This window comes from Cololabis saira, chromosome 18, assembly GCF_033807715.1.
Source record: "Cololabis saira isolate AMF1-May2022 chromosome 18, fColSai1.1, whole genome shotgun sequence".
Lineage (NCBI taxonomy): Eukaryota > Metazoa > Chordata > Actinopteri > Beloniformes > Belonidae > Cololabis > Cololabis saira.
The window spans coordinates 2,974,964-2,997,309 of record NC_084604.1 but is presented as its reverse complement, the minus strand read 5'-3'; the positions used below and the strand labels follow the sequence as shown (position 1 = coordinate 2,997,309).

Genomic DNA, 22,346 nt, shown 5'->3' with positions numbered 1-22,346 from the left:
ACTTTTACTTGAGTAAAAAACTTGAGTTGATACTTCAACTTCTACAGGAGTATTTTTAAACTCTAGTATCTATACTTCTACCTGAGTAATGGATGTGAATACTTTTGACACCTCTGGGTATACCCACCACCTGGGGGGGGTGGGGACCCACCATGCTGCTGCTGTTTTTCTCCAGGCCCCTCCCCGCCCTGGAAGGGGGCGTGGCCTAGAAGAGCTTCAACAGCGAGTGACAGACTCAGGTGACAGACAGCTCTCAGCTGTGGCCCCGGAGTCGGTCATACGGGCTTCTCGGAGCCGCAGATCTCCAGCCGGCAGCTGTTACACCAGGAAGTGCACGCAGACCTCCGGGGGACCAGAGGACGAGCAGAACCCCGGGTCCTGGATCAGAGCCTGGTCCTGACGAGGAAGTAACGAGCACCAAACCCGGCTGTTCTCTTCCTGGACGGGGACGCGGACGCTTCCCGGCAGCTCCCCCCACTAACCCCGGGAGCAGGAGAGCAGAGCCGGGGGGAGATCCAGGTGAGTCCCGACCCGGACCGGTCCGGCCAAAAAGTGATTGCCTGCCAGAATGAAGAAAATAATTTCTTTTAACTCTTTTAAAGGACCATTACAACACAAAATAGGCATTTTCACCTGCCAAAAATTGATTGAAGGCCAAATACAGTTAATGAAAAGTTGTTTCTGCCTAAATATGACGTTTTAGCGCTATCGCTCCACGAGCTGCTGTGCGTTGTAAATAATAATAATAAATTATTATAATAATAATAATATATTATTAGTAATAAAAGTACTACTCCTGCTCCCGCGGCCAGAAATCACATTCTGGCAGGCAATCACTTTTGACACGACACCGGTCCCCTCCGGGGGTTATGTCAGTTAAAACACCTACACTAGTCTGTTTGGTTTGTTAGGTTTTTGCTTTTGTTTCCGTTTTGTTTTGAGGGTTTATGTTTGGAGATCAGTTTGGTTCTTTAACGGACCAGCCCCAACTTAGGATAGGAAAATGATGAGACCCCTTCATCATGAAGTATGGTAGGGAGAATATTTAACTATGTAATTATTATTTCAATTCAATTCAATTCAATTTTATTTATATAGCATAAAACAGATGTTGTCTCTAGACGCTTTCCAGAGACCCAGAACATGAACATGAACATAAACATAAACATAAACATAAACATAAACCCCCGAGCAATTATTATATAAACAATGGCAGGTAAAAACTCCCCTAGTGGGAGAAAAGCCTTAAGCCAAACAGTGGCAAGGAAAACTCCCCTTTAGGAGGGAAGAAACCTTGAGCAGGACCAGGCTCATAAGGGGGGACCCTCCTGCCGAAGGCCAGACTGGGGGAGTCAGGAACGTCAGCAGCGCAAGCAGGCAGGTGGAAGCAGCAGTGGGATAACCAGAGGGGATAACCAGAGGGGGGGGGGTATGGGGGGGGGCGCAGTCAGGCGGAAGCAGCAACAGCAGACATCCACGTAGGCAGGTGGAAGCAGCAATGGGATGACCGGGGATGGGGGGGGGGGGACCGGGAACACAGACCAGAACTGTTTCAAATCTTTTTTATTATTTTTCACAATGAATATAAAAGTAACAATGTTACTTGTGTTGTGTTGTGTAATGTTGGAAAAAAGAGGAATCTCCGACCATACTGCTTCTATTCTATTCTCTCCATGAGATTCTTAATAAAAAATTGATCACAAAAAAAGTAACAATGTTACATTGAGAAAAACTCTACTCTCTGAGCCTCTAATTGAAAATCTGGACCTTTTCAGAAACTTTTCAAGTAAGTTATTTATGGCTCTTAACAACAGTGATCCATTTTACTTATCCTGTGAAGGACAGAGTCATATTGATAAGTTCAGAAAAGTGTTTTTTATTGTTGTGTTTTGATGTATTTGATGTAAGCCCAGTGGATATTTAAAGCTTACAGAAGGCTGCATTTAACTGCTGCTATGTCATTCCTGCAGTATTTCTGCAGGTGTTTTGGTCACTGCTATTATTTGTAATATATTATATTATTTGTAATCAGCACAAATTATCTGTCCCCATATGATAAAATCCACCATCCCCCCTGATTTTCTTTACAACTCGAGTACTGCCTGTAGGATGTGCGTTAATGTGACGGTAAGAAGATATCAGTTGCCCCCCCACCCCAGGATCATGCACTTCCTCTCTAGGCGTGTTTGGGGCTTTCTCCGCCAGTGACGTCTTGCGCTCGCGCTCAGCAGACATCACCTCTCAGTCGGTTAGTGTGAAAGCCCCCGAGCGACCACACCGGCACGTCCTTCTGACCCCGCCCCTTTCTGACACCTGTCACCCGCTCCACAACACACAGGTGGTTGCCATGGAGACGCGGATGAGCCAGGACCAGGGGGAGGCGGCGCGCGGGATCCCCCGAGCCATTATTTGTAAAGTCTAAAATAACAAAACTTTATGATATGGTAGAATTCCAAACAGCACAATTTCTATACAAAGCCAGGAACAATTTATTTCCAAATCACTCCAAATCACAGAAACTGTTTCATGAAAGAGAGGGAGGGTATGATTTAAGGCAAACATTACATTTCAAGATTCAGCAATATCGAACTACAATGAAAAGATTCTGCATAACAGAATCGGGATGATCCTCTGGTCATCCCGCTGCTGCTTCCACCTGCCGCCCTTATTTTTTCTTCCGACGAAATGAGGGCCTTTTTGCCCCCATAAACGTGCCCCAAAAATCACCAAATTTTGCACCAAGCCAGGCCTGGCGAAAAATGTGATATTTAAGGGTTTGCATTAATGGGCGTGGCCTAACGGCTCAACAGCGCCCCCTAGAAAACTTTGTGCCTCAAGCCCCACAATACGGTTTGACGTACATGCACGAAAATTGGTACACTCCTGTGTCATGTCGCAACTTAAAGAAAAGTCTCTTGGCGCCATGGCCGAAACTGAACAGGAAGTCGGCCATTGAATTAATCGTGTAATTTTGGCGCAATTTATGCCATTTCTTCGGCCGCTTCTTCGCCCCGAACCGTAACTTGCACCCAGGTGTGTTACAGATCAAAATGTGCGTCTCGATCCTGCGACGATGCGCATTACTTTTCTCAGTCAAAAGCGTTTCCGTGGTGACGATAGACGCCAAAAAGTGCGCCCCCCTTCATCTGATTGCTTCATATTTGATAGTTTTGAATGGTTTGACATAAAGACTCGTGGGTGGTTTCATAGGACTCAGTTTTGAGTCCTTGGCTATAATTGGTGCAAATGAACCCCGCCCCTTCTTCTGATTGGTCGATATTTGATAGTTCCTATTTTCTGCCATAACTTTTGATTGGTTTGATATAGAGAGTCGTGGGTGGTGTCATCGGACTTCGTTTTGAGTGACCTTTATTGGTGAAAATTGTACGCGTGAGGGCCCGTTTATCGCTGCTTTTGTATTCATTACTGTTTCATGTTCAAAATAAAATTTCAATTCAATTCAATTCAATTCAATTCAATTCAGGCGTGAGGAGAGCGTGCACGTGGCCCGGGACGCGGCCATGGACCAGCAGCAGCAGCAGCGCAGCTCCAAGGTGGAGCGCTTCATCCGGCTAGGCTACTCCCGCGCCGACATTGTGCGCGTGCTGGAGAGCCTCCGGCACGACGCGCAGACCAACGACATCCTGGAGGAGCTGATCAAGAGGTGCCACGCGCGCAGCGGCAGCAGCAGCAGCAGCAGCGGGGGCAGGAGCGTGCACGGCCCCGGCAGCCCCAAGCTGGTGGCCCGGGGCTGCAGCCCCGCGCACGGCCAGAGCGCGCCCCCGGCGGAGCGCGACGCAGCCGCGCGCTTCAGAGCCGTGGTCATCGACGGCAGCAACGTGGCCATGAGGTGAGTGCGCTGCTCGTGCTCGTCCTCGCCTCCAAAAGGTTTTCATAGGGGGGGCAGATGGGTCCACTTAAATTCTTGGGGTTGGGCACCAAAAATAAAAGACATCATTACAGGATTTTATTATACTGTTGTATAGGGCTGGGGATCGATTCAAATGTCAATAATCGATTCGATTCCGATTCTTAAGATTCAGAATCGATTTTCAAGATTTGATCGATCCGATTCGATTCAGATATTGATTTGGGTTAGTGTTATTAAAACAGTTTTTTCAGCTGTTGCATGAATTATATGACTGTAGTTTTGCAACTTATTAATACTAGTATTATATTGAGATTCAACAGCAAGTATTGGTAGCTAATGATGCTGTAAGGACCAATCAGCTCCCAGAATGCTGATAGAACTGCTTTCAGAAACATTGTGTGGGTCAGAATTATCAAACGGATCCAGGGCAAACAGAGGACGAATGAAATCGGTTTTATTTTTTTGCATATTCCGTTTAAATTTTTTCCATTTTTTGTCTATTTTGGTTTTTAGCATGTTTGTAGTAATGTAGTAATGTTTTCATACCTTTAAAAATATTTAAAGGCAAAAACATGGCACCAGTTATTCTCGTGTCGAACAAAACATTCTTTTTTGGGCATAAATAAAAAAATACTAAAAGTTGTATTGATAAAGAAAATCAATCTTTAGACATACAAATCGATTTTTAGGAATTAATTATGAGAATCGATTTAGAATCAGAAAATCGATTTTTTCAACACAGGCCTACTGTTGTAGTATACAGGCTCAGAAATACTTACAGAAACGCCTACTGATATACTTAGGTTTATTGTGTTACATTTAATGTTACTAATGGTCTAATGTGCATAGACTAGTAGTACTACTGTGAGTGATGGCAGATCAGGAGCGGCTTCCTGGGCCTGGCTGGCTGTGCATTTGGCCCAAATGATTTGGGGTGAAACGCATAACTGACTACGTTTACATGCAGTCAAAATTCGGGTTATTGCTAATGTTCCGGTTACTGAAACATTGGGAATATACCGTTTACATGGTAATTAATCATTCGGGATATCTGGATCAAACCAGTGACGCACGGAGAACGTGATGACGCAATTCCCATCATTTCTGCTTCTTCTTCCTGTATCCAAATTCAAAACAAATGCTGCTTCGTGCAACTTTTCTCTCACCTTCTTGTAAATCTTCTATCCCTTTACTTTCTACCGTCTACAAATGCAGAAATGTTCATATCCTTCATTACATTTATGAAGTGATTAGTCTCCTCCTGGTCTTGTGTTTCTCCGTGTTTATAAGAACTTCCTGGACTCAAAAGACCAGGATTCCTTGTTAAAAGAACATGTGCAGAAAACAAATTCCTGTTCCGTTTGATGGGGATATTCCGTTTGGCGTTTACATGACCCAATATTCAGTTTTAAAAGGAGTAACCCAGGGCTCATATTGGGGTTTTTAAAAACCTGAATATGAGCAAATTCTGGTTATTCAAAGGGGTTATTGGTGTTTACATGGCCGTGCAAATTTGGGTTATTGCCAATATTCGGGTTTTAAAAGGGTTATTGATGCATGGAAACACAGTCGCTGACCATAGAATCTGTGACTGGCAAGTGTTTTTTATTTTTTTATTGTGGCAAGTGGGGTGGCCAGCAAATTTGTAGGCCCCCACGCACGTGCTCGTGCGTGGGGGCTGCCCCCCCCCCCCAGGCCGCTTTTACGCGTCTCCGCCTCATGTCTAGCTCCACGTGCGCCGCCAGAATAGAATAGAATACTTTATTGTCACTATGCATGGGTACAGTGAGATTAAAAGCAGCATCACCTTTCCAGTGCAAGACAGTAGAAATATAAAATCATTGAGCTGAGCCACCGTGCATGTAGCGCTTCAAACATTCTTCATTTTCAGCAACTAATTCACTCACAAAACATGTTTTGACGTGTCAGTGAAAAGAAAAGATTTTTCTCAACTTCCTGGTAAACTTAGTTCCTTGAAGAGGGGGGCACGAGAGGGGGGGGCGTGTCTGTTCAGACCTCCAAAGGAACGTTATAAACCTGCTATCTTAGTTTTAAAGCCTGCTCCAATTTGTTTATCGACTTCCCTGTTTGTGTCTGAGCTTGTTTCGGTTCCTGGATTTGGTCGGAGCACTTCCTCTTTGCAGATGCTGGAAGTAACGTGATGTGTGTCTGTGTGACGGCTCGGGTTTCACGGCCCCCTCGGGTCTGAGAGGAACCCTGGCCCTGAGCTGGTGGGGGTGCAGCGCTGGGCTCCAGCTGGGTGGAGGTCAGAGATCAGGGCCGGCCTTGAACCCTGCTGCACCTCAGTGTCACATGACCTGGTGACACCTGGCCCAGATGACTGGAGAAGGAAGTTCTGGGGGTGGATGTGATCAGACAGTTGAGGCCGCGAGTGGGCGGAGGAATAAGGTGTGGAAAACAACGGAAAAACAGCGCTTCCTGTAAAGAGATGCCGTGTTTACGGCCACACCTGTTCTCAGGTAACTGCGTCACCTGCTCATCGCCCGCACACCTCACTCCCAAGAGGTGCTCCACATCCTGGTTCACACGCTTCTGAGTGGACCAGTGCATTTCCATGACATTAGGTCCGGAAGGACCGACCTTTGACCTCCACACATGCTGGTCCGGCGGTCCGGCGGTCCGCTGGTCCGGTGGTCCGGCGGTCCGGCGGTCCGGCGCGGAAGTTTGACTGAGAGCTGTCACAGGTGTGGGCAGCACGCCCCCCGCCGGGGGGACAAACGGGTCTGTTGTCCCGGGTATTCTCATTAAATTATGGAATAATTTTTCCAAATGTTTCAAAATATGCCTATTTGTGGAAAAAATAGGGAGTATTTGAGTTACATAAAAGCTTGTTATTTGTTTTCTTCCTAATTGTCCTTGTGGTCAAGAACCCCCAACACTAAAATGGTTTGGCCGCTGATCAAAATTTGATGTTATCATTTAATCAGAATGGTCAAAATGTCCGGTCAGCACAAGTCCGGTGCTCAGAGAAGAGAAGAAGAAAATAGAGGCCTCAGAGATTCCCTACACAAATATTTTAAAAAGGGTGGTGACGGTGAAGCTGGAATTAATAAAGTCAGCATAGAGCAAGGTAAGAAACAGCGCAGCCAACGTTTACCAACCTTGTAACTTAACCTAACTGGCTAGCTCTAAAGTTAACGTCCATTAGCTTGTATAAAAACCTGAAGAGCAGAGGAAGAGCAGAGGAAGAGGGAGAAGGAGAGATCCGGGCGCAGGGGGGCCCATCTTAGATTATTTTGTGCGGGGCCCCGGCAAGACTGTCAGCTCGCCTGGTGGGCAGCACGGTGGTTTAGTGGTCAGCACTGTTGCCTCACAGCAAGAAGGTTCCCGGTTCCACTCCCCGGCGGGGTCTTTCTGTGTGAAGTTTGCATGTTCTCTGCGCTCTGACGCCCCGACCTCAGGCCCGGTTCTGAACAGAGCTGCAGAGGACACGCTGGAGTTCACGTTACAGATGTGTGTTAGCATCCGTCATCTGAAACGTGCACGTGGACAGATGTGTTAGCATCTGAAACATGCACGTGGACAGACGTGTTAGCATCTGAAACGTGCACGTGGACAGATGTGTGTGAGCATCTGTCATCTGAAACGTGCACGTTACAGATGTGTGTTAGCATCTGAAACGTGTACGTGGACAGATGTGTGTTAGCATCTGTCATCTGAAACGTGCACGTGGACAGACGTGTTAGCATCTGAAACGTGTACGTGGACAGATGTGTGTTAGCATCTGTCGTCTGAAACGTGCACGTGGACAGACGTGTTAGCATCTGAAACGTGTACGTGGACAGATGTGTGTTAGCATCTGTCGTCTGAAACGTGCACGTGGACAGACGTGTTAGCATCTGAAATTTGCACGTGGACAGATGTCTTAGCATCTGTCGTCTGAAACGTGCACGTGGCCAAATGTGTTAGCATCTGAAATTTGCACGTTGACAGATGTGTTAGTATCTGAAACGTGCACGTGGACAGATGTGTGTTAGCATCTGAAACGTGCACGTGGACAGATGTGTTAGCGTCTGTCATCTGAAACGTGCACGTGGACAGACGTGTGTTAGCATCTGTTGCCTGAAACGTGCGCGGTACAGATGTGTGTTAGCATCCTTCATCTGAAACGTGCACAGTTACAGATGTGTGTTAGCATCTGAAATGTGCACGTTACAGATGTGTGTTAGCATCTGAAACGTGCACGTGGACAGATGTGTTAGCGTCTGTCATCTGAAACGTGCACGGTTACAGATGTGTTCTAGCATCTGAAACGTGTACGGTTACAGATGTGTTCTAGCATCTGAAACGTGCATGGTTACAGATGTGTTAGCATCTGAAACGTGCACGGTTACAGATGTGTTCTAGCATCTGAAACGTGCATGGTTACAGATGTGTGTTAGCATCTGAAACGTGCACGGTTACAGATGTGTGTTAGCATCTGAAACGTGCAAATGGACAGATGTGTATTAGCATCCGTTGTCATTAGCGCCAGGAGTTCACTCTGGGAAACGGTGAAGCTGTTAAGTTTCCGCCTGATATTTTTCAGTTAAAGTATTTCCGGTTTATTTCACTCCAGCACACATTGGTGCAGCAGTCTGAAACACAAACAAACAAACAAACAAACACGCTTTGTTGTGCGGCTGAAAAGCCGGCGGTCTGATAACGGCAGGAAGGACGTGGACAGTATGCAGCATGTTACCGTTACAGTATGCAGCATGTTACTGTTACAGTATGTAGCATGTTACTGTTACAGTATGCAGCATGTTACCGTTACAGTATGCAGCATGTTACCGTTACAGTATGCAGCATGTTACCGTTACAGTATGCAGCATGTTACCGTTACAGTATGTAGCATGTTACCGTTACAGTATGCAGCATGTCACCGTTACAGTATGCAGCATGTCACCGTTACAGTATGCAGCATGTTACCGTTACAGTATGGAGCATGTCACCGTTACAGTATGCAGCATGTTACCGTTACAGTATGCAGCATGTCACCGTTACGGTATGCAGCATGTTACCGTTACAGTATGGAGCATGTCACCGTTACAGTATGCAGCATGTTACCGTTACAGTATGGAGCATGTTACCGTTACAGTATGGAGCATGTTACCGTTACAGTATGGAGCATGTTACCGTTACAGTATGCAGCATGTTACCGTTACAGTATGCAGCATGTTACCGTTACAGTATGGAGCATGTTACCGTTACAGTATGGAGCATGTTACCGTTACAGTATGGAGCATGTTACTGTTACAGTATGGAGCATGTTACCGTTACAGTATGCAGCTGACCAATCAGATAGGCACCTTGCATAGTGTATCCCATGATGCAAGGGGCCACAGCTACATACTGCATACTACATACTAGATACTACATACTGCAAACTACAAACTTCATACTACATACTACATACTGCATACTGCATACTAAATACTAAATACTAAATATTACTTACTGCATACTACATACAGTACTGCATACTACATACTGCTACTGGTCATAATAATATTTAAATGAACAGCCTTAAAAATATTTTTTCTTTTTTTTTTTAATTACTCCTTATTTTTATGCCTTTCAAGTATGTCCTAGACCAGTGGTCCTCAACCTTTTTTCAGTGATGTACCCCCCTAACCAGCGCAAAGCACTTTTGGTTGTAAAAAAAAGACCTAAAACGGAGCACTGTGCCATCAGTAACTGATTTATTAAACATAAAAATATTGCTGCTAGGCTTCAACCACGACTCCATCGTTGGTCCAAGTGATTGGCAGGTGAAGCCAGGTGGTGATTGACAGGTTAGGTGGAACCATCCTGGTGTGAGGGATACTCTGTGGTTTTAGGATAATAAGTTGAATAGCCTACTCCTGAAGATAAAATTCATTTTATGAATTTAGACTTATATTTTCCTCAATTATTTATGAAATATTTATTTTTAAAGGATTTTTGCATGGATGCTACTTTTGAAATATATGTATATTTTAAAATCTCATGTACCCCCTGGAGAGTCTTCACGTACCCCCAGGGGTACGCGTACCCCCATTTGAGAACCACTGGTCTAGTAGAACGTGGGCTCGTCCAGAAACATGAAATCTGCAAATATAAGAGTGCAGGTTTTTCTGGTAGGCCTGACGAGCGTGGACTCGGCGGAGCTCTGAGGAGGTTTTAGGTTTAGGTTTTAGGTTCATATGCGTTCGTCCAGACTCCTCAAAGCGGCTCGTGTCAGATTTTATCTGGGGCATGCGTTGCAGGGTGTCACTACTTCCTGCTGACAAGCAGAAGGGGAATTCCCTCAGCACGCTCACGTCTGCAGGCAAAACAATTGAGTTAACCTCGTCAGCGAAGTTTGACAAGGAAATGCAGGTTTAGGAGCGGTTTATGTGGTGCTGCTGCTCGGCGGTGCCAAGGTTCCTGGTTCCCACCATAAAATATCCAAACCCCGTCAGATGAAGCTGTTCTCAAACCGTTGAAAGGTGGCTCGTCGCCAGCCAGATGACACAGGAGACGGTTACAGACGTGAAACTCTCAGTTCTGCGGGAGGTGACTCATATTTGTGCTTCTACATCAGCAGCTTCCTGAAAAAAAAAAGACCGCCTCGTCTGTTTTTACTTGCAGAAATTAAAAAAGAGGAATTACATCTATTGTCGTTTGTGTGTTTGTAGCCATGGTGACAAGAAGGTGTTCTCGTGCCAGGGCCTCCAGCTGGCCGTGAACTGGTTCTGGGACAAAGGCCTGCGTGACATCACCGTGTTCGTGCCGTTGTGGAGGAAGGAGCTGCCGCGCCCTGAGGCGCCCATCACAGGTGAGGTCACATGACTGCACCGCCTGCAGTTTCAGGGAGGTTAGACAGAAGCCAACAGCTAGTCTGAGGCCACGTTTACAAAAACTGATATTTCCCCCTCCACGTTTTGAAAAATACCATCCACCAATACATGAACCCGCATAAATATCTGTAAAGGTGCTATGAGCAGCCAAACCTACAGGGGGCAGTGTAACGAGAAGATAAAGTCATGCTAGCCCAGGGGTCGGCAACCCGCGGCTCTTTAGTGCCTCCCTAGTGGCTCCTGGAGATTTTTCAAAAATGTTTTTTTCTTCTTTTTTTTCTCTTTATTTTCTCCTTTTTTCCTTTTTTTTTTTTTTTTTTTTTTTCCTTTTTTCTTCCTTTTTCCTTTTTAATTTCGACGTTTTGACTTTTTTCTCGACATGTCGGCTTTTTTCTCGAAATTGTACTTCAACATTAATTTCGACATTTCGACTTATTTCTCGAAATTTTGACTTTTTTCTTGACATTTCCACTTTTTTCTCAACATTTCAACTTTTTTCTCAACATTTCTCCTTTCGCCATTTGCCTTCATTCTAAGGCTTATACAAAACGTTTCATTTTTTGCGGCTCCAGACATATTTGTTTCTTGTGTTTTTGGTCCAATATGACTCTTTCAAAATTTTGGATTACCGACACCTGTGCTATCCAATCGGAATCCTGGAAAAAAACATCAACAAATGACACATGTTACTTCCAGTTACTTCCAAGATGAACGAGAGTCTTTGGTTTGGAGTGACAGAGAAGTGGAGTTACTTGTAGGTGTGACGTTAGAATATAAAACAAGTAAAATTCAAGAAAATATTGACGGTGGCCAAACAAATTGTAAACACAGGTGGCACACATGACGCTGGTGACGTTTCTGTCTCATAATGTGACGTTCTGAAGCCTAAATGTCCGTTTCTCTCTGTTTACAAGCAAACGTGAAGACGGAGTTTTTGAAAATCTCCACTTTAGCCGGAGTTTTCAGAAATTATGGTTTTTGGTGACTTTGAGCTTCGTTTTCGTGTAAACGAACGGCCAAAACGCATGAAAACACCACCGTTTTTGCTACGTGGAAACGGGGCCTGAGCTGTAGACGCTCCTTCACAGCAACGCACTCAGCGACCAGGTCTGCCGTCCCTCCTCGGTTGAGTCTGCGGTCTCTGGGCCGATGCTCCAAACCGCCCGTCGGCGTTTCCTGCAGACACATCTCTGTGAAAAACGTGCTGCTGATTTCCCAGCAGCCCTGATTTTTGGTCACCAGCTCCGAGCTCTGATCCCACGTTTTCTGCAGAACTCCCCGAAGCAGCGGATCGTCCCAATCGCTCGAGAAAACTGCTCCACAGGGAGAACAGACGACCTTAAACCGGCTTTGGAAGACAAATACTAGTTAAAAAAAGTCAGAACTGTTCAGAAGTGGTCCAGACAAGCTCACATGGCCCTGGTGCTTGAAACGCGTCAAACGGGCCGAGAACATGACTGCAGGTAAAAATAGGAGGAACTGAAGTCTTTTTTTGTCTTTATTTTTTTCTCAAACATATTTTTATTGATTTCCACATACAGAGACATGGCAGAACTGTGAAATGCTCAGGCATCCAAGCCCCCATTCTAGCCCAAATCCGATAGAACTTTTCTTTTTGTATTCTGAGGGAAAATGACAACTTTTCCATGATGTAAATTTTGCGGACAGTATCAATCCACTCTGAGGAACTGAAGTCTAAACCACTAAGCAGTCTCAGTTTACTAGCGGTTCATGACACGTCCTGATGACGCGGGGGGTTCTGCCGGGTGGTCGGAACCAGTACTGGAGTTGAGGGGGGATGAGGGGGATGGCATCCCCCCCTGAAATAAAAACGGTCCAAATCATCCCACCTGTAAAACTCCCATCCCTCCTTTCCATCCCTTATGTCATTTCATCAATGAATGTGGTTTTACTGCTATTTCAACATTTAGAGTCATCACCAGAATAATAACTTATTTGACAATTTTCACCTGTTTCAAGTACATTTTCAATTGAAATAAGTAGAAAATCTGCCAGTGGGACAACATTTATCTTCTTATTACAAGCAAAAAAATCTTGTTCCACTGGCAGATTTTTCTACTTATTTTAAGTGAAAATCTACTTGAAACAGGTGAAAATTGTTGTTTTTTACAGTGATGAGTCTTGTTTTAAGTGTAATCAGACTTCTTTTACTAAAATGAGACATTTTAACTAGAAATAAGACAAATATTCTTGTTAAGATTTTGAGTTTTTGCAGTGATCCATTTTACTTATCCTGTGAAGGACAGAGTCATATTGATAAGTTCAGAAAAGTGTTTTTTATTGTTGTGTTTTGATGTATTTGATGTAAGCCCAGTGGATATTTAAAGCTTACAGAAGGCTGCATTTAACTGCTGCTATGTCATTCCTGCAGTATTTCTGCAGGTGTTTTGGTCACTGCTATTATTTGTAATATATTATATTATTCGTAATCAGCACAAATTATCTGTCCCCATATGATCAAATCCACCATCCCCCCTGATTTCTTTTTCACAACTCGAGTACTGATCGGAACCACTGCTAACTGGAACCGGGAGAACACATTTGTAAACACTGATGTTACTCTGACGCACACGACTTGAAACCGTCAAGCTGGGAGGGTTTCACCGATCAGGAAACGCGCTCTTTCTATTTCACAGACGTCAGCCTCTGAACATGTAAACAGGAAGTGCTGCGTTTTACAGTAACAGGCACAACCAGCGGCTCCGGTTCAATAAACCCCAGAACAGAACCAGGGGAGCGAGCAGCGCTGCAGCTCAGATCTGCTTCAACAGCAGCCATAAAAGTAACACAACGAGAGTCGGCCCTGTTATGGTCGGGAGGGGACTGATGGTTCTGGTCGAATCTGGTCGGGTATGGGACTTATTCTTCTGGTTCAATTCAATTCAATTCAATTTTATTTATATAGCGTCTAATACAACAAAGTTGTCTCCAGACGCTTTCCAGAGACCCAGAACATGAACATAAACCCCCGAGCAATTATTACATAAACAATGGCAGGTAAAAACTCCCCTAGTGGGAGAAAAACCTTAAGCCAAACAGTGGCAAGAAAACTCCCCTTTAGGAGGGAAGAAACCTGGACCAGGACCAGGATCATAAGGGGGACCCTCCTGCCGAGGGCCAGACTGGGGGTCAGGGACGACAGGGGCAACAGCACAGCAGGCAGGTGGAAGCAGCAGCGGGATGACCGGGGGTGGGGACCGCAGGCAGATGGAAGCAGCAACGGGATGACCAGAGGGTGGTGGGGACCGCAGGCAGGTGGAAGTAGCAACGGGATAACCGGGGGTGGGTGACCGCAGGCAGATGGAAGCAGCAACGGGATGACCAGAGGGTGGTGGGGACCGCAGGCAGGTGGAAGTAGCAACGGGATGACCGGGGGTGGGGACCGCAGGCAGGTGGAAGTAGCAACGGGATGACCGGGGGTGGGGACCGCAGGCAGGTGGAAGCAGCAACGGGATAACCGGGGGTGGGGCCCACAGGCAGGTGGAATCAGCAACGGGATGACCGGGGGTGGGGACTGCAGGCAGGTGGAAGCAGCAACGGGATGACCGGGGGAGGGGACCGCAGGCCAGCACGCAGCTCCCGAAGCTCCGGCCCAATCAGCAAGCCCCAGGTTAGGTTCAGGGTCGGGGAAAGGTTGAAAAGGGGCAGGGCCAGGGAGAGGAGTCTTGACAGACAAATCTCTCTCCAGCCTGAACGGGCCGTTACCCTGCCCCCCTCACTCCAGCCAGACTGATGGTTCTGGTTGGGTACGGGACTGATGGTTCTGGTCGGGACGGGACTGGTGGTTCTGGTCGGGACGGGACTGGTGGTTCTGGTCGGGTACAGAACAGATGGTTGCTGATAAGCCCCATAGTCTTCCAGAGACTTGTGGGGCAGCAAAGCCCGGCCATGTGTCAGGTGGTATCCTGGTCCAGTACGGACCCTGATCAGAGGGAACCAGCGGTCAGAGGAACCCGTTGACCTGGAAGCTCCGTGTCTTCCAGATCAGCACATCCTCCATGAGCTGGAGAACAGGAAGATCCTGGTCTACACGCCGTCCCGCTCCGTCAACGGGAAGAGGGTGGTGTGCTACGACGACCGCTACATCATCAAGCTGGCCTTGGACTCGGACGGCATCATCGTGTCCAACGACAACTACCGCGACCTGCAGACGGAGAACCCCCAGTGGAAGAAGTTCATCGAGGAGAGGCTCCTCATGTACACCTTCGCCAACAACAAGTAAGGCCCAGTCCCAATCCCCCAACTAGTCCTTCTTTTCAGCACTACCCCTAAATTTTGCGCATTCTCGTGAGGGTAGTGGTGTCCCCTCTTTTCACCTAGGGCAAGTGGCCAAAACGAGGGCTAGTGGATATCAATCTAGCCCTTCAGAGTGAGGGATTTCAGATGCTGACTTCCCGACCTAGGGCCAGAAAAAGTCATTTGAATCAAACGAAAAAACATGGCGGACATTTCTTATTTTTTAGTGAATAAAATCAATATTTTGAGTTCGTTTCTGCATAAAAATGCATTTTGATTACATTTCTAGCGAGAAATATATATTTTACTTTCATAATATTCACTCAGTGAATGTACATAATCACTCGCTTGCTCGTTTTTTCAGATCTCGCCAGAATAAAGGCTGATTTATGGTTCCGCGTTACGCCAACGCAGAGCCTACGGCGTAGGTTACGCGGCGACGCACTGCGTACGTTGCGCGTCGCCGCGTAACCTACGCCGTAGGCTCTGCGTCGATTTAACACGGAACCATAAATCAGCTCCCGAGCCGGCGGCTCTAGATATCCCCCGAAAACATCGGATCAAATTTCTTAACGGGCGTTATTTGGATAAACTGAGCCCAGGTTGGGGATCTTAACGGTTACCTTTACGCCTGAAAAAATATTAAAACTTAATAAAGTGGCATATATACAGCACCTACAGCGTAAAACTTGCTTTTAGCTCTGGGCTTCCTGATATGGTGTGACGTATGTGCAAACGTAACTACGCAGTCGCTTACGTACCCGAATGTAAACCACGCAGTGACGTAGCAAGTGGTGTCCCAATCCCTAGGGAAGATTACAATGGCCCTACTTAGGGCTAGTGGTAGTGAGTGAGGGCTAGTGGTAGTGAGTGAGGGCTAGTGGTAGTGAGTGAGGGCTAGTGGTAGTGAGTGAGGGCTAGTGGTAGTGGTAGAGGGCTAGTGGTAGTGAGTGAGGGCTAGTGGTAGTGGGTGAGGGCTAGTGGTAGTGGGTGAGGGCTAGTGGTAGTGGTAGAGGGCTAGTGGTAGTGGGTGAGGGCTAGTGGTAGTGAGTGAGGACTAGTGGTAGAAAGTAGGGAGTGTATTGGGATTGGCCCTAAGACTTCTTTCTGAGGGCATAGGCGCCTGCAGGCCCGGTCCGGGTCGGGGTTGGTGTCTTGCTTTGGTCTGACTGCGTCACCGTGCCGTTGCAGGTTCATGCCTCCAGACGACCCTCTGGGTAGAAACGGTCCCGCCATTGATGACTTTCTGAGGAAGAAGGCGTGGACTCCAGACAACAGGCAGCAGCACTGCCCATACGGTTGGTTCCCGGGTCTTTAAGCACCCGCTCGTCACTCCCAGTACACGACCATAACTGATCATTTACTTGCACCGTTTATTGTCCGACACGAGAGTGAGATTTAAGCACCTTAAAAACTGGACCTGCTGTTGGTAAGATGTCCTCAGAAGTCCAAATGGTCCAAACGGTACACATCAACCAGAAGTGGCTCTTAGGTTCCAGTCCTCCGAAGAGACCTCGGTGCACCTCTAGGTGGCGCTGCGGGACAAAGTTGGGATTCCTTCATTTGAAGACCTAATCTGTCACTTTGAGTCTTTCAAAGCTTTGAATAAACCCTCCCATTCACACCCGTTCACACGCATCCCTCTTGTTCACACTCGTAAAACCTTTACTGACATTTAAACAAAAACCTGGAATGGAAGTCAAGTCCAAGACGCTTGAATTTGAGAGTTCTGTTGTAATATTTGGAAATGTGATCAAGCGCCTGACATCCTGACATCACCTGACATGTGACTGGAAACCAAATATGATCTTGTGGTTGAAACTAGAGGTGAGGACGTCCGTCCGTCCGTCCCAATTAAGGGTTCAGCTCTTGTGTTCAATTCAATTCATCCATCCATCCATCCATCGTCCGCTCCTTATCCGTTCCCGGGTCGCGGGGGCAGCAGTCTCAACAGAGATGCCCAGACTTCCTTCACCCCAGACACTTCCTCCAGCTCTTCCTCCAGCTCTTCCAAGGGGAGTCCGAGACGTTCCCAGGCCAGCCGAGAGACATAGTCTCTCCAGCGTGTCCTGGGTCTTCCCCGGGGTCTCCTCACGGAGGGACATGCCTGGAACACCTCTCTAGGGAGGAGGGACATGCCTGGAACACCTCCCTAGGGAGGAGGGACATGCCTGGAACACCTCCCTAGGGAGGAGGGACATGCCTGGAACTCCTCCCTAGGGAGGCGTCCAGGAGGATCCGGAACAGATGTCCAAGCCACCTCAGCTGACTCCTCTCAATGTGAAGGAGCAGCGGCTCGACTCCGAGCTCCTCCCGGGTGACCGAACTCCTCACCCTATCTCTAAGGGAGCGTCCAGCCACCCTGCGGAGGAAACTCATCTCTAAGGGAGCGTCCAGCCACCCTGCGGAGGAAACTCATCTCGGCCGCTTGTATCCGCGATCTCGTCCTTTCGGTCACTACCCAAAGTTCATGACCATAGGTGAGGGTAGGAGCATAGATTGACCAGTAAATCGAGAGCTTCGCCTTTCGACTCAGTTCCTTCTTCACCACGACGGTCCGGTACATCGACCGCATAACTGCGGACGCTGCACCGATCCGTCTGTCAATCTCACACTCCATCGTTCCCTCACTCGTGAACAAGACCCCGAGATACTCCTCCACCTGAGGCAGGACTTCTCCACCCACCCGGAGAAGGCACACCACCCTTTCTCGGTGGAAAACCATGGCCTCGGTTTTGGAGGTGCTGATTGTCATCCCTGCCGCGTCACACTCGGCCTCAAACCGCCCCAGCACATGCTGAAGGTCCCGGTCCGATGAAGCCAACAGGACAACGTCATCTGCAAAAAGCAGAGGTGAAATCCTGTGGTTCCCAAACCGGATCCCCTCCGGCCCCTGGCTGCGCCTAGAAATCCTGTCCATAAAAATTATGAACAGGACCGGTGACAAAGGGCAGCCCTGCCGGAGTCCAACATGCACTGGGAACAAGTCTGACCTATTGCTGGCAATGCGAACCAAACTCCTGCTCCAATCATACAGAGACCGGACAGCCCTTAATAGAGGGCCCCGGACTCCATACTCACTGAGCACCCCCCACAGAATGGCACGAGGGACACGGTCAAATGCCTTCTCCAGATCCACAAAACACATAGACTGGTTGGGCAAATTCCCATGAACCCTCGAGCACCCTGCAGAGGGTGTAGAGCTGGTCCAGTGTTCCACGACCGGGACGAAAACCGCATTGTTCCTCCTGAATCAGAGGTTCAACCGGCCGTATTCTCCTCTCAGGGCCTTACACTAAGGCACAGACCAGCCAGCCATATTAAATAAGTAGCCAGCCGGGGGGGAGGGGTTGTTGGTGGTCACGCCGTAGCCACGATCATATACACTGGTCTTAAATGTAATAATAATAATAATAATAACATATTCATATTTATTTTCATTTATTGAAATAGTAAAAACATAAAATAAAAACAAAAACAAAACGAAAAATATAGACAACTGAGGAGTCAAGTTCAACATTATTAAACAAAAGTCCAGAATGCTACCAGTGGTACCCCCCGAAAAATCTAGGGAAGTACTGAAATGAAAATTTGAGGCCGAAACTGAAGCCGAATAAAATTTAAAGACTTGGCTGAGTACCGAATAGCCTACCGAATGCGGTCGTTCAGTTTTTCATTTATTTTGCCTTTTTTTTTTCACAATTGCATAGATTAAATTGCAATGACATTATTAACAACAAAAACAGTAAACTAATATGAGAGGTTATTTCTTACAGTATTAGCCTAAAGGGACTTACTCACTGCCGCAACGTGTTGCCTCCAGTCATTTCAATGAGAAGGCGGCGGCACTCGCAAAACACCGCATTGCATATTCAGCGCCGCACAGAGGCTACCAAATGGAAATGATTATTGATTTCTGAATGAATGGATAGATACGTCGCTTATTTTTGGCATATTATTTTTTTCTTTTCTGGCCTGGCGGGGGCTCTCATTGGCCTGGTGCCCTGCCAAGCCTGTACAATTCAATTTTATTTATATAATTCAATTCAATTTTATTTATATAGCGTCTAATACAACAGATGTTGTCTCTAGACGCTTTCCAGAGACCCAGAAAATGAACATGAACATAAACATAAACCCCCGAGCAGTTATTACATAAACAATGGCAGGTAAAAACTCCCATAGTGGGAGAAAAGCCTTAAGCCAAACAGTGGCAAGGAAAAACTCCCCTTTAGGAGGGAAGAAACCTTGAGCAGGACCAGGCTCATAAGGGGGGACCCTCCTGCCGAAGGCCAGACTGGGGGAGTCAGGGACGTCAACAGCACACAGCAGGCAGGTGGAAGCAGCAGCGGGATGACCAGAGGTGGGGGGGGGGCGTCAGCAGCACACAACAGTCATGTGGAAGCAGCAGCGGGATGACCAGAGGGGGGGGCGTGCAGGCAGGCGGAAGCAGCAACAGCAGACATCCACGTAGGCAGGTGGAAGCAGCAACGGGATGACCGGGGATGGGGGGGAGGGCCGGGAACACAGGCCAGAACGCAGCTCCCGAGGCTCCAGCCTGCAAACATACACAAAAGAGAAAAAAAAGAAAAAAGGGGGGCCGGCACAAGAAACTACAGGAACGATGGACAAAAATTATAGCTATGAGATACTTATAATAAATAAAAATGGAAATGGAGAGGAAGAGAGGAAGGGAAGAGGAGAGAAGAAGAAGGGTGAGAGGCACCGCCCAGCGGATCATGTCGGTGCCCCCCTGCAGCATAAGCCTATAGCAGCATATCTACCGCGAAGCTATATTTGAGACTAACTATTATAGTTTTGTTCTATAGCTGCGACTATGACTACTGACTCTAACACACTAGAGTTTACACTACCTAGAGATTTGCCAACACCAGCTAGAGGTTTACTAAACACTAACTATAGGCTTTACTAAACAGAAAGGTTTTAAGTTTAGTTTTAAAGGTGGAGGTGGTGTCAGCCTCCTTAACCCAGATTGGAAGTTGGTTCCATAGTAGTGGTGCCTGATAGCAGAACGCCTGCCCTCCAAATCTACATTTGGATACTCTAGGAACTACGAGTAAACCTGCACTCCGAGAACGGAGAGCTCTGCCAGGAACATAAGGCACTATCAGGTCTTGCAAATAATGCAGAGCTAAGCCGTTTTGGGCTTTATATGCAAGTAATAAAATTTTTAATGGGATTCTGAATTTTACGGGTAGCCAATGGAGCGACGCTAACACTGGAGAGACGTGGTCTCTCCTGCTGATTCCTGTCAGCACTCGTGCTGCTGCATTTTGGATCAGCTGGAGCCTATTCAGCAAATTACTTGGACATCCTGCTAATAACACCTTACAGTAATCTAGTCTAGAAGATACAAACGCATGAACTAGTTTTTCTGCATCACTCTGCAAGAGGATTTTCCTAATCTTTGCAATATTACGGAGATGGAAAAATGCTATTTTACAAACCTGATTAACATATGGTTTAAACGTCAAATCCTGATCGAAAACAACACCAAGGTTTCTCACAGTTGCACTGGAAGCCATCGCAACACCATCTAATCCCTTCTTAAGATGCTCTGGACCAAGAAAGATAACCTCTGTTTTATCTGAATTTAGAAGCAAAAACATTTCCGGACATCCAGGCCTTGATGTCCCTAAGACATGCCTGAAGTTTAACTAACGGTTCTGTTACATCTTCATAGACAAATAAATCTGCGTATCATCAGCATAGCAATAAAAGTGTATGCCGTGATTCTGGATTATACTTCCCAATGGCTGCATGTATAAACTAAACAAGATTGGCCCTAGCACTGAACCCTAGCACTGTGTTGTGGATCTGAGTCGTGTTCACAGTCGTGGAGGCAGGAAGTGGGCCTTACCGCCCGCTCCTCCTGCACCAGGCTCTGTGGAGATGCAGCTTCACAGGTTTACTCTTGTTTCCTCTCACAGGAAGGAAGTGCACGTACGGAGTCAAGTGTAAGTTCTACCATCCGGAGAGGACCAACCAGTCGCAGATGTCGGTGGCTGATGAGCTGAGGGCCCGGGGAGCCGCTGGATTCCACCCGGAGCCCCGCTACGCTTCGCCCACGCCAGCGGACGACCTCCACCACAGAGTCCCGCCCAGCGACCTGAGGGACGGCGGCCCTGGGAGCCGGTCCAGCCTGGGCCCCCGGTCCTGCGACAGCTGGGACGGGGACGAGGCCTTCAGCTCCCTGGGCAGCGCCATGTCCAGACTCCACGTGCACAGCATGCCCAGTCTGGAGCCGGCCGTCCACAGCTGCAGCAGCGGCGTGGCCAGCTACGACGCCTCCGTGTCCGGCTCGTACGGCCAGAGGCCCGCTGGGAGCGGCCCGGGGTTCTACCCGGGCCAGAACGGGGACTTCCCCCCATGCAGCCAGTGCAGATGTGTTCCCCAGCAGGTCAGGGTGTCTGTCAGCCACCACCGCCCGGCGTGGAGCTCCTGCCCGGCACTGCCTCGGTACAGCAGCGAGCACCTGGACCCGTGGCTGCAGGACAGCCGGGCCCAGAGCCGGGCCCAGAGCCGGGCCCAGAGCCGGGCCCAGAGCCTGCAATGCGACGACAGGAAGGACCTCAGGAACCAGCTGAGCACTCTGTTCCCGCTGAACCTGGTGGAGCAGGTGTTGAACGCTCACCCGCACGTGTCGGACATGGCTCAGCTGCTTTCTCTCATCCAGACCTACAGCGCCGCCCGCTTCTGAGCCCCGACTCGGAGCCAAACTTTTATCCCTGGAAACTGAGCACACTGTGAACGTCTGTCTTTACTCCAGCCTTCGTGCTGGCACACTGAGGACGTCGTTTGAAGCATTAAAAAATGACTAGATCTGGTGAATCGTATATACCCGGGACCCCCTGGGCCCCCCCGGTAGCCCCTAGATCCCCTGGACCCCCGGTACCCCCGGTACAGGGGCTACATGTCCCCTGAGAACCTGAGATCCGGCCGGGCGCCGGAAGCGGATGTTATTCCCTGAACATAAGTGCAATGCACTGGTCTCCATCACCAGCTACGTCTGGAGCCTGAAATACGTGCACGTGTTGTGCACGTGTCGTGTTCTCATGTTGCCTCAAAGTGAGGAACTCTAGATTCTGTACTTCTGTAAAGAACGTTGATAATTTCCATTTGCTGTAGCTGTGATATAAAGAACTTGAACCACTCGGGCTGCTGGTAATGAGCGTCTGTTCATTTACTGAAATGAGATATTTTAAACCTGTTGCCGCTCTGACAGCCTGCGCGCGGATGGAGTCTGTACCCCCTCCTTTTTTTTTTTGGAACTTAATTTTTATTTAGTTTTCAACAACAATACACCACATACATTTTCTTCTTTCTTTTTCCCTTTTTCAGCTACATACAACATTTGTACAGATTATACTTAA

At 47.7% G+C, this 22,346-nt stretch overlaps 1 protein-coding gene across 1 annotated transcript; it reads left to right on the top strand.

Annotated features, from left to right (window-relative positions):
• Window positions 1-234: 234 nt before the first annotated feature.
• On the top strand, window positions 235-22,150 carry LOC133418502 (endoribonuclease ZC3H12A-like). Its single transcript, XM_061707222.1, has 6 exons — window positions 235-519; window positions 3,485-3,850; window positions 10,534-10,673; window positions 14,700-14,934; window positions 16,144-16,250; window positions 20,904-22,150. Exons 2-6 carry the CDS (start codon window positions 3,522-3,524, stop codon window positions 21,671-21,673), a joined length of 1,581 nt encoding a protein of 526 aa, XP_061563206.1. The 5' UTR covers window positions 235-519; window positions 3,485-3,521; the 3' UTR covers window positions 21,674-22,150.
• Window positions 22,151-22,346: the final 196 nt, after the last annotated feature.